Source organism: Musca domestica, unplaced genomic scaffold (assembly GCF_030504385.1).
Source record: "Musca domestica strain aabys unplaced genomic scaffold, Musca_domestica.polishedcontigs.V.1.1 11, whole genome shotgun sequence".
Classification (NCBI taxonomy): Eukaryota; Metazoa; Arthropoda; class Insecta; order Diptera; family Muscidae; genus Musca; species Musca domestica.
Genome location: NW_026712133.1, coordinates 4,601,823 through 4,614,524, shown reverse-complemented (window position 1 = coordinate 4,614,524; position 12,702 = coordinate 4,601,823). Strand labels below are relative to the sequence as shown.

General features: G+C 38.2%; 1 protein-coding gene across 6 annotated transcripts in view; it reads right to left on the bottom strand.

The window, feature by feature from the left end:
- The window catches only part of LOC109613669 (FERM domain-containing protein 3), a 554,999-nt gene that overhangs the window by 300,280 nt on the left and 242,017 nt on the right, over window positions 1–12,702 (bottom strand). For 5 of the 6 annotated variants that reach the window (XM_059130138.1, XM_059130152.1, XM_059130145.1 and 2 more), the window contains one exon: window positions 8,050–8,092. The exons of the other annotated variant lie outside the window; for it this stretch is intronic. In XM_059130138.1, coding sequence (XP_058986121.1) covers window positions 8,050–8,092 — 43 coding nt within the window. The remainder of the gene's footprint in view (window positions 1–8,049; window positions 8,093–12,702) is intronic. 6 annotated transcript variants of the gene reach the window in all.

The following is a 12,702-nucleotide window of genomic DNA, read 5'->3' as shown; positions in this document are numbered from 1 at the left end:
GCGGTTTCATCGTTGGATGTGATGCCAACGCTCACCACTCTCAATGGGGCAGCAGCAACACTAATGCCAGAGGTGAATACATTTTTGATTTTATTTTAACACATAATCTCAAAATTTGTAACCAGAGAAAGGAGGCAACTTTTTGTAACAAAAATAGAGAGGAGATCATAAATCTCACTCCCACTAACATGGATGGATCGCTCATACTGAACTGGAAAGTTTCGACTGAGTGCTCCTTCTCGGATCACCGGAAAATAACATTCCAAATCTCGGTAGAGGGATTGCATCAAAAACCGCACCCGAGAAAGGCTCGATGGAACCAATTTACAGAGCACACTGCATGAATGCTAAGGTCCACTGGAGGTCTTCCAGTGGCTTCTGCATCGGATGTGGACGACTCTGTCAAGTTGTTAACAAAGATCTTGATCGGTAGCTACGAAAGAGATCTCAAGATCTTGTGGGCCAGAGATCCCAAGATCTTGTGGGCCATAAACTCATTCAAACCTTTCAAGTCACCGGGTCCAGATGCATTTTCCCCGCTATGCTACAGCATGCATCGACGGTGATAATACCATTCCTGGAAGTGATTTTTAAGGATTGTTTGCGTCTTTCTCACATTCCATTATTGTGGAGGGAAGTAACAGTCACTTACATTCCCAAAGCTGGGAAGCCAAGCCATGTACTTCCAAAAGACTACAGGCCTATCAGTCTCTCGTCCTTTCTATTGAAAACGTTATAGAGACTAATAGACATAGAGATCAGATCTCTAATACCTTTGACATCGCTAAGCACTGCTCAGCATGCCTATATGAAAGGCAAATCCGTTGAATCAGCGCAACACGACGTTGTGGGTTATATAGAGAAGAACCTGAACAGCTCATGTTTCACGTTGGCGGCCTTCCTCGATATCGAAGGGGCTGTCAACAATGTTACAATTGAGGCAATTCATAGTTCTCTCGAAAGACTTAGTGTGCCACCACTTCTCATTGATTGGATTGATGTTATGTTTATTTGCAGGATCATCAACTCAAGCATTGGGGAGTGTTCTGTTAGGAAAACGGTCGCTAGGGGTACTCCACAAGGAGGCGTTTTGTCACCACTGCTTTGGCTTCTGGTGATAAACAGCATTTTACTCGATCTGGAACACAGCGGAACAAAGGTCGTGGCTTACGCCGACGATGTAGTCCTGCTGATTGCTGGGAAGTTTCTGCAAACTGTTTCGGATCTCATGCAGCGAGCTCTAGTTAAACTATCCAGATGGGCGCGCTGCAATGGTTTAGGCGTGAACCCATCCAAAACTGAGCTCGTACTCTTTACAAGGAGGCGGAAATTACCTATCTTCTCTCTACCAATGCTGGACGGTGTAATTCTAAGCCTTTCTTCGGAAGCAAAATATCTCGGTACTATCCTAGACCAGAAACTAAGCTGGAAGAGGAATATCGAGGAGCGAGCGAAGAAGGGTTTAAATGCACTTTACTCCTGCAAAAACTCCATAGGAAAGAGTTGGGGGCTTAAACCCCATATTATCCGATGGATATATGAGTCAATCGTCCGACCAATCCTAACATATGGGAACTTGTTTGGTGGCATTCCTTAAGGAAAACCACCCTCTGCAAGAATATTGATAAAGTTCAAAGAGTTGCATCGCTACTAATTACAGGTGCGGTCAGGAGCACGCCACAATCCGCTCTAAATACCTTACTTAATTTAAAGCCGCTAGGCTTATTTGTAGAGGAACTAGCTGCTAGGTGTGCCCTGCGACTCAATCAACTGGGACAATGGCGGAGTCAATCCATCGGATACTCTGTCATTCTTAAGTATGTGGAGAACGTAAGTAATCAAGCCATAGCTAGTGACTATATACTCCCTAGGCACAGCTTTAAATTACTCGACATCCGCATACCAAACAGGGATATCTGGTCCCATGGCACTCCACCTTTTAACGGTATAGCTGTCTATACTGATGGTTCAAAGATGGAAAGTGGAACGGGGGCTGGAGTCTACTGTGAAAGTTTAAGTATCCAACGATCTTTCAGACTAAACAGCGATTGAAGTGTTTTTCAGGCAGAGATTTTTGCTGTCAGAATGACCATAGAGCTGTTGGAAAACAGAATCAATGAACGGGACGGACCGGTGACTATATACGATAGTCAAGCGGCCCTAAAAGCTCTAAATTCTTTTATAATCAAATCTATGGCTGTTCTGGAGTGCAAGATTGCGCTGGAAAAATTAAAGTCGTTTGTCAAGCTCTGTTGGTTTCCTGGACACTGCAACATTTCTGGCAATGAATTGGCCAGACGCGGATCTGAGTCAGTAGATCTAGAGATTGAGACCTCATTGAAGCCACCTTTATGCCACTTCTTTCAAGTACTTCATTATCACTATCTTGGGAGATTTCAACAAAACTGGCTATCTGGAAGGGGATGTAACATCTCCAAAAAGATTTGGCCAGTGAACTCAGAAAAGAGATCACGGTCACTCACATCCATGACGAAGATGGACCTGAAGCTTGTGGTGGGTCTAATTACTGGTCATTGCAACATAAAGGCCATGACTTCAAAATAGGGGGGTGACGACACTGAATACTGCAGGCTTTGCCAAGATGAGGAAGAAACAGAAACGGTGGAACACTTACTCTGTCACTGTCCTTCCCTGATCGGAGTAAGACATAGGCTTCTAGGTAAGCAAATTCTGCCCATTGTCATGCCTCTCCGAAACCGAGCCGGTAGTTATTCTTCAGTTAGCCAGAAGACTAAAATGGCTAAGGACGACACGCTGACTACACCGTGGATGCAAACCCACTAACTCTTTTATTTCCTATCTATTCTACTCTAACCTCCTAACTTTTTTACATTAATTTCTTCTAAATTAGGATGATCACAATGGGCCAATAGGTCTCCGAGTGGAGTGGTTGTTTTTACACAACCACACATCCTTTAACCTAACCTAACCTAACCTACCATGAACCAATACACGCCAAAGGAGCGCTCTGAAATAGTTGAAATTTACATTCAACAGAAGAAGTCAATTGTGAAAACTCAACGTGCTTTTAAAACATTAAAAAATGTGAGAAGAGCGCCTTCTAAGAACAACATTAAGCGTTTATACGAACAATTTTCGACTGATAAGGCTCTTTCTAATCCGAAGAGGTCATATAAAAGTCGATCAGGGCGATCGGCCGAGAATATCGCTGCCGTACGAGCCAGTGTTGAGAGGTCCCCAAAAACATCCCAAAAAACGCCGTTCTCAGCAGTTGGGCATGGCTCGGTCCACTTTACAACGGATTATTCGCATTGATTTGCATTTGTTCCCGTACAAAATTCAATTGACGCAAAGAATGTTGCCTGCGGACAAGCCTCGTCGATTGCAATGGGCCCAAAGAGTCATGGGTCCGTCGAATATGGGCAACCCTGTATGTCTGTGGCGGCATTCCATCTAAATCCTAAATTTTTTGCAATACTCTTATTTTTAAAATCTAGGAATTCTTCATTGAGTAGGTGGTCAATGGGAAAATCTTCGATCACCTCTTTGTAATTGGATATCCATTTTCGTAGATGGAATCCGGCAGACTTTAATACATCTTGGGCCAGTTGTAGTAATGTGCGAATCGCTAAATAGGGGACACATTTGAGACCGAAAGTAACTGTTTTTTTTTTATTATCCTTAATTTCCTCATCCGGGGAAGAAACATATAGGATTCGTTTTAAGGTGGTGTGATTTGGATTTATTAATATATGTCTGTACAACTTCGATATGTCTGTGTTGAAGACATATTTGTAAATGCGCCATTTCAAAATTAACAAAATAATATCATTTTGTAGGACAGGATCCACATACAATAAGTCATTAAGACTTTTGCCAGACGCTATTGGACAAGATCCATTGAAAACTACACTGAATTTTGTTGTGGCACTTTCACGCTTATATACGAGGTGATGAGAAAAATTAAACACGGGACAGAATTTAATGCTGGTTGCTTAACTATTTCCATATGTCCCAGGGACAGATATTCTTGTATATATACATTGTTTTGAATTGTGGCTTTCTAGACATTATCTGTTTCTTTCGTAGAAACTGTGAAAGCGCTGTATATCTATTTGCGGAAAGAACCGATTTTAACGGCACTTTTAATTGACAAATCTACAATATACTCTCCATCAGCATTTATTTTTACTGTGTTTAAATATATCCATATCTGGACACACTTGTAATGAGAAAGGACAATAAAATAGAAATGAACTGGTATCAAAAACCGACGGCATCGAGTCGCATATTAAATTTCCACTCGAAACATCCAAAACAAATGATTATTAACACAGGTAGGAATCTTATAAACAGAATATTGAATATTAGCGACCATAAATTCCACGAAACTAATAAAAACAAAATACGAAAAATACTGTCCAAAAACTGTTTTCCAAAATTATTAATTGAAAAATTAATAAATGAATATAATATACCGAAATCTAAGGACAAATCTCAAGAAAAATATTACAGATCAATGATTTATATTCCTGGATTATCTGAGAGATTCCAAAATTCCGATTTATATGACAAGGATAAACTGCAAATAGCAACACGGACAAACAATACACTAAAAAGTTTATTTACTAATACCAAAAGTAGAATTCCGTTAAGTGAGAGACACAATGTAATATATAGCATTGAATGTGATGGAACAAAAGACGAAAAATGTGGAAAAATATATGTTGGTACCACAAAAAACAAATTAAAAACAAGAATATCGGGACATAAATCAGACATTAAATTAAGGAGCCAAAACAATATTCAAAAAACAGCACTTGCGGAACACTGTAAACTTAACAACCACATACCAAACTTTGACAAAATACGAGTATTACAGGCGGAGAACAACTACAACAGAAGGTTAACATTGGAGATGCTGCATATAAATAACATACCAACAAACAAAAAGATCAATTACAAAAGCGACACCGATAATGCAGCTTATTGTTATCGACACTTGACAAAGAAGAGATCGTGCAATACGTAGAAATAATCAGTGCAATAATAACACCAGACAATGGTAGTAAAAACTACATTAGCTGTTAAGTAAATCTGACAATTTTATGTAAATGTAAGAAATCTCTTTTTTGGAAAATAATTGTGCCCATAACAAAATGCTGTGATACTAATAATTATGTTTTCTAAAATAGATTGCCCCTGAAGATGCAATTTGATAATTGCGAAATATTGGGAACATATTATTGTAATCAATAAAATAAATCCGAAAATGGCCTAAAGCTCGAAAAAATCTTATTATTTATAAATCAAATAAAAAGGCCGATAAACAACCATTTCTCAAGTGTTTAAATATATATTTTCACAAATTCTGCCATCCTCTGAGAATTTAGGGTTGCTTGGACTTCCTACAATCGGGCCTATTGTCTTTCGATAGACACTCTCTTGCACTGCGAAGCGCTAATTGCATGTGTCGCTGCTCTATTGTTTGTTGGTCCAGTCACGATCCACCCAAAGACCGTTTCCTGGGTTACCACCGATCCAAGTATACCATACATACCTGGTAGGGTATGTTATAATATTATCGATCTATGTACTTGACTTTTTGGTTCCTTGCTGGAATATATTTGGACGGTGTAAGAGCGTGTGATGTTTCAAATTGCAATCCGAGCAACTATTTTTAGTTTTGCAATTCGCTACCATGTGACCATGAGCTAGACAATCAAGGCAATGTTTGTCTAGTTCAACAATGGATATCCTATTCCTAAAAAACCATTCTTAAAAACATGACATGACCGCAAAATATGGTTTTCCTTACACGTATTGCCTTTAGAACTATACACCTTGATGTGGTGGATTTTATAATTTTTAGAAAGTTCAAGGTTTTGGTATTTCTGCTGAGACAGATATCTATTTTGTATAATTTGAGAACGGAAATTGCGTTATTTATATCTCTTGGGGTTTTTTCAAAGAACTTGCAGATACCTGGGAACATTGGGAAGATTAAGTACAATTTTTAATTGATTATTAATAAGGATACGTTTATTTTAATTGGTTTTTAAGTTTTTTCCCGCGAAATTTCAAAACCCTCATCTGCCGAGATTCTCCACTCGTTTTTTTGAACAGATGGTATAATTTTTGGACGGGACTGATCTTTTTATTTTTTACATAGACTGTCATAAATAAATCACGAAAACTCGGCCAATTCAGATAATATCCGTGAAATACTTCTGTGTCACAAGGCGGAACAGAAATTGAAGAACTAATATTTTGATTTGTATTTGATCTTGAGGCTTTTTTGCTGTCTTTAGCATCTTCTATCAGGGAGAGGCATTTCAAATATATTATTTCTTTTTCGGTTTTTATGTTTATACCCTACATCACAAGGTGGTCAGGGTCACATGGGGTCGATCAAATTGGGCAAACTTAGTTTAAGGCCTAATTTGGTCGTATGTGCAAAATTCCATACTATTTGGGCAGATGTTACACATTTGCTTATGGAAGCTATATCTAAATTTTGACCGATTATCTCCTACTTCAATAGGGTTCGAACTTGGGCCAAACAAATGATTTATGCAAAATTTCATCTTGATTGAGCAATAAATACGACCTATACTTTGTTTACAAAAATACATGGACAGACGGAGAGACAGACAGACGGACGGACGGACATACATAAATCGACTCAGAATGTGATTCTATGCAGACTTGGTGTAGCCCCATATTGCTAAAATTTTAATTATAGGTCCATGTTTTTGCATAGTCCCTCTAGAAATTTTGAAAATTTGTTTCACACTTTTTAATGGAATTGATTAAAATTGCTTGCAACGAATATAAATAAATAATATAGATTTACTTTGTAAAGCAGTACATAAGAATAAAATGAAATGAATGAGATCAGTTTCTCACCAACTTCTGCGCTGCTTGAATGCAGAACCTTTCTTATTTTTCAGTCATTCGCAAAAATATGACCTGAACGATTTTGTGAAAGAATGGTTCGTGCAAGCCGTACCTGACAACCACAACGAACAGTGAAAAAACTATGCAGAAATCGAGTTCTTTAGATGCGGCCGAGAAAAATCCATCAATTTGAAAAACAAAATCATTATCCGAAGTTTTGTGGACGTCTCGAATATTGGAATACGTCCTATGAATTTCTTCGTATTCTGATCCAGGAAGATGAATACTCGGACGATTTAGAGAAGATGATTAGTTTAATGCTAGCTTTGAGAGATGATGCACTACAAATTGTACCAAATATGCCACAGACAAGCACTGGATATGAAACGGCTTTAGAAACATTGCAACAAAGGTACGGCAACATAAGAAGCCTATTCACGCATTATTTAGACAAAATCTTTTATCATCATCAATATAAATGGGTCATCATCGTACAACATCCAACAATTGTTATACACATCCGTAGAATGCATATAAGGAATCAAAGCGATCCAATTCTTACACACCTTATATTCCGAAAATAGTACAAAGAGCTAGAGGAGAGAGCTGTGTGCAAGCATTTCTGGTCTTCAACGATTAATATTCCGGAGGTACGCCTAGAAATGAAAGTATCCCACTCATTTGTCTGAAAATTAATATTTTGTCTGAAAATTGGTATTTGTAGGTCATAATGGGTCTTAGTTCGTGTGCAAAATATTGTATGTATGGGTCCACGCTTTGGTATAGCCCCCATATAAAGGTACCTCCCGCTTTGTGATATTTTGATGATTTTTGTCACATTTTTTCACAGATTTGTCTAAAAATTGGTATTTGTGGGTTATAATGGGTTCTAATATTTCCTTTATCCTAAGGTGGAGGGTATAAAAGTTCGTTTCGGCCCAACATAATGTTTTTTTTTACTTGTTATCTACGGTCTGGTTGTTCAATCGTATTAGGAAGACATGTCTATTGGTTCCCCATTTGGCATAGCCGAAATTTAAAAGTAGTATGCTCTAATGAAAATTGATTTTTTTGACTTTATAATATATATATATATATATATATATATACAGTCTTACATAAAATTGATAATGACCGATTAATTGCTTATGTTGTTACATCACTTACCTTTGATCTGCTTCAAAATTGGTTTTCCAAGGTCTAGCCATTGCTGAAATGATAAAACAGTTCAAAAGCTCCTATTTATTTTGAAATTGAGAAGCAAACGTTTATATAATATTAAAATATGTTGAATATTTTCTGCGTTTTGTCTGCAGATATTTGTTCAACTGGAAGACGACTGTTGCTGTTGAGTGCTTTATTGCTAGTGAAACTTTTTTCTACTTACACACTACACATGACACCTTAACGCTTAGAACTAATCTACAAGGGTGTAGGAGTTACACAATAACTAAATAACTTTTTATTTACATTAAGAACAAAATTTTGTAAACACATAACAAAAATGACTTCAATACACACAGAATTAAATCAATAAATGTCACTTATAATTTCATATTTACATTCACGAGTCATAAATTTTCCTGCATAAAATTTCCTCACAAGGGCTCGACAATAGTTGACCTAACTGTTCTTCTTTTAAGAAAAACATTCGCTTCTTTATGTTGTTGTGTCAGAGTGCTCACCCCTTTCTGTTTATCGTAACGGCAACTTGTTGTTTTATTTGCTCGAAACAAATTCGAACCTCGATCATCTGCTTGTTTATGTGAGCTCTCCTCTATTCGACGACCGTAACGGGATTTTATTATATTTGTTGTTGCGGTAGCCAGAAACAAATTCTCACTTGGCTCCATGTGCAAAAACAAATTTCCGACCCTTCTTGCTGTCAGCACTGTTTTTCCTCGCTTACTATTCTGGCACATTTTTCTCCAAATATTACATCATCTTTTACAGCTACTCTGCCAACCAAATTACATTGTAGATCAGGCACAAACAACACATCACTTAACTCGATGTCCCCTTCGTTAATAAGCACTCTCCCCATTCCCTTGGCTTCTATTGCCTGCTTGTCAGCTGGGGAGATCTTTTCAAGATGATGGTCAAAAGTCGTAAACACATTACGATCGCAGTATAAGTGTGATGATGCACCGCTATCCAAACACCAAATGTTCTTGATTACATTGTTGTTGTTGATCATAGATCGAACGGTGTATGTTGTCTTTTATGAAGCGACCATAACCAATTTGGATTTATTTAATAAACATCGTCATTCCTTCAAGTTTATGTGCTTGTAAGGAGAATTTTAAGGACTGTAAGTTTCAGTTCAAATTTATGTGTTTGAAGTGAATCCCACTAGGTCCGATTTATATTAACAATTTTTGGTGACCCCGACGTGATCGTTTACACACATCCTTTTGCCCCACAAGTGGTAAAGGATTTTGATCGTAATACGCGTTCGTTTACACACCTCCTTTTACCCCACAAGTGGTAAAGGATTTGAATCGTAATACGCGTTCGTTTACAAACATCCTTTTACCCCACAAGTGGTAAAAGAGGATGATCGTGATATGTGTCGTTATACACACGCATCTTGTACACAAATTACTTTGGAAAAAATTTAAATATCAACAATGGCATCGCTTCAAGATCTTGTCCAACAAGAAGTATGGGGCACTAATTTCAAAAAATTCATAGCGACAATTAAGAAGGCACCGCTTGAAAGAAGAACTGAGGATTTCTACATTGGCAAGCGTAAGAGCAGCTTAGGCAGACGTTTGAAACGGCAGAAAACCAGATCCGCAAAGATCCATCATTGGCAGAGGATGATCCGTATATAGCGGAGAATCTGCACCAGGCCATAGGAGAAAAGTGCAATGCAACAGTGGACTATATAAAGGCGGAGTTGGGGAAGCTGAAGTCTGCCAAGGTCAATCCAGATAAACCCGCAAAGGCAAGATCGCCAGAAAATGATTCAGAACCACAAGCATCAGCCCAGGTTAAGGAACCTGCGCCGGCTCAAGTTGAGGGACTGACCCGAATGATAAAGGCGAGAATGATAGCCCTCGGTCGCCTTCTGCAGAGTTTGGAAAATATAGAGACAGGACAGTCAAACCAAGTCTATGTGATAAAAGAAGAGTCGATTAAAGGGCTGTGGAGTCAAATTAAAGGCCTGTACGATGAAATTTGGCAACAGGTCGAGGATCCTTCGAGAATCGGGCTGAATCAAGACAACTACGATAGCCTAGAAGATGCGATTCAAAGCAACTTTATAAGGCTGGCAATACTGAAAGAGAAATGCGGTGGCAATATAACAAGCACACCTCAATTGGGAACTGACTTGGTAGCACACAGCTCACTTCCACTACCAAAGGTAACAATCCCTCAATTCAATGGGGTTTGTCTGAAGTGGCGTCAGTTCTATGAACTCTTTCTGGAAATGGTGGACAAGCAGCATCTTCCCAATGTCCAAAAGATGTGGTACTTAAAAACAAATTTGTCGGGCGAAGCTGGAAATCTCATAAGCCACTTAGCCTTGACAGAGGACAACTACGCAACTGCATGGATGTTGCTCCAAGAACGGTACAATAACGAACGGGTTCTTGTTTCAACATTGGTAGAACGTATTCTGAACCAGCCAACAGGGACCTCATCAACCGCTTCTATCAAAGCTTTGCATGATACGACGAGGGAATGTATGCTAGCCCTGAACAACCTGGACGTTGACACTTCGTCGTGGGACGCGCTATTGATCCAATTGATTACGAAGAAGTTGGATCATGCGTTGTACATACGGTTTATGCAATCGTTAAAAAAGCCGATGGAGGTCCCTTCCATGAAAGAACTGTTTGCATTTTTGGAATCGGTGGAATCGATTGGGAAAGTGGCAACTGCTCGCAAAGGTTCAAGCAAAGCTGTTTCGTCCATAACATCAATGGAGAATCACAGTAATTGCAAGCTATGCAAAAATGGTCAACATCGTCTTTATCAGTGTAAGCAATTCTTGGCGATGTCGGAATCTGAAAGACTCCAATGGGTACAACATAAAATGTGCGTGAACTGTTTTAAGGCTGATCATATAGCGAAAAACTGCACATCTGGAAACTGCAAGAAATGTAATAATAAACACAATACGTTGTTACCTTTATCAAGGAGAATTTTAAGGACTGTGTCAGTTCAAATGTATGTGTTTGAACTGAATCCAACTAGGTCCGATTTATATTAACACCATTGTTGTTGCTATTTCTTTTGCTATGTGTCATAAATGCTTGGTTGGAACATTCATCTCTCACATTTGCTGATGATTTTCGTCTTTCGCTTTCCTCTGACAATTTTACCGTCAATGCCCACAGCTTAGGTAAATCATCCCGCGATTCCAACGCAATCACAAAGTTTTCAAACGACACTGGCAAACTGGCGACAATAATTATGACTAACAGTTCTTCAGCTAACTATATACCTGTCTGATGCAACTCATCCACGACTGACGTGGATTCATTCATACGCATGCCTAGCAACTGCTTGAAAAACGACACTTTTCTTACTGGCCCTTTTGGTCGATGTACCTGACTTTATGTAAGATAGCTGGATAGGAGTAGCGCTCAGTATAATCGTTGCCATCGCTTTCTCGTCTTTTTTTCCACTCTGCACTTCTCTCGGCATTATCTCGGAAGCTAATTCCCAAAGATCTTGGTGGATAAGAACGACTTTCATCTGCGTACGTCATGACTCGTAATTGTCTTCTGCTAATTTCTCTATGCTGAACATTGAGGACATTTTGTTCCGAGTTTATAATCGACACTCGTTTCAAATAAAGTGACACACAGTCACTGGCGCACAAAATGTTTTGGAACTTCAATGTTCTTTTTTCTAAGCATTTCAAATAAACAATCAATCACACAGATTGATATTTACTCGCTATTGTCTTTCCGTTTTCCAATGCGTTGTCCTGTAGATTATCCTGGTCACCAAATTATCAAATTTTATTTTTTCCAATACGATGTTTCAGTGCGTTGTCCTTAGAGTGATCCTGGGCCCATAACCTGTTGAATATTTTATGCGTATTGTCTGCAAATGTTTCTTCAAATGAAAGACGACTGTTGCTGTTGAGTGCTTTATTACGAGTGAAACTTTTTTCTACTTACACATTACACATGAAACCTTAACGCTTAGAACTAATCTATCTACAAGGGTGTACTCTACGTGTGTTGTATCGATCGTGGAGATACTAGTATTTCAACAAAATATAATTACAAATGTATTTTAATTAATAATTAAATCATATATAGGAATTGCTTAAAGTGTCATTATTATTGAAAATTTTAAAAATATTTGAATGAAGTTAATTATCAAAATGTTCATCTATATACAATTTTCAAAAAAATAAAATCCGTTAAAAATTCTGTTAAAATCTTAAAAATACCGTAATAGGCTCTATACGACGTAGACCTGCATAGGCAACTTTTGTCGTAGGCCATAACAATATTCAAAAGCGAAACTTGAAAAAATGTGCTGAATAATGTAGCTAAAATCATCAAAATACCAAATATAGTGGGTGCCGTTATTAGGGGTGGTCTATACGAAGACGTGGACCTGCACAGACAATTTTCTGTCACAGGTTGTAGTACCCAATACGAACTTCAAATACCAAATTTCAAATAATTCCGGTCGAATATCAGGAGGTACCGTTTTATGGGGGATATACGAAGACGTGGACATACACAGACTATTTTCTGTCTTAGGCTAATGGAATCGGAATTTCAAATACCAAATTTTAAATAATTCCGGTCAATAAAGTCGCTAAAATCATCGAAAAAAATGCAC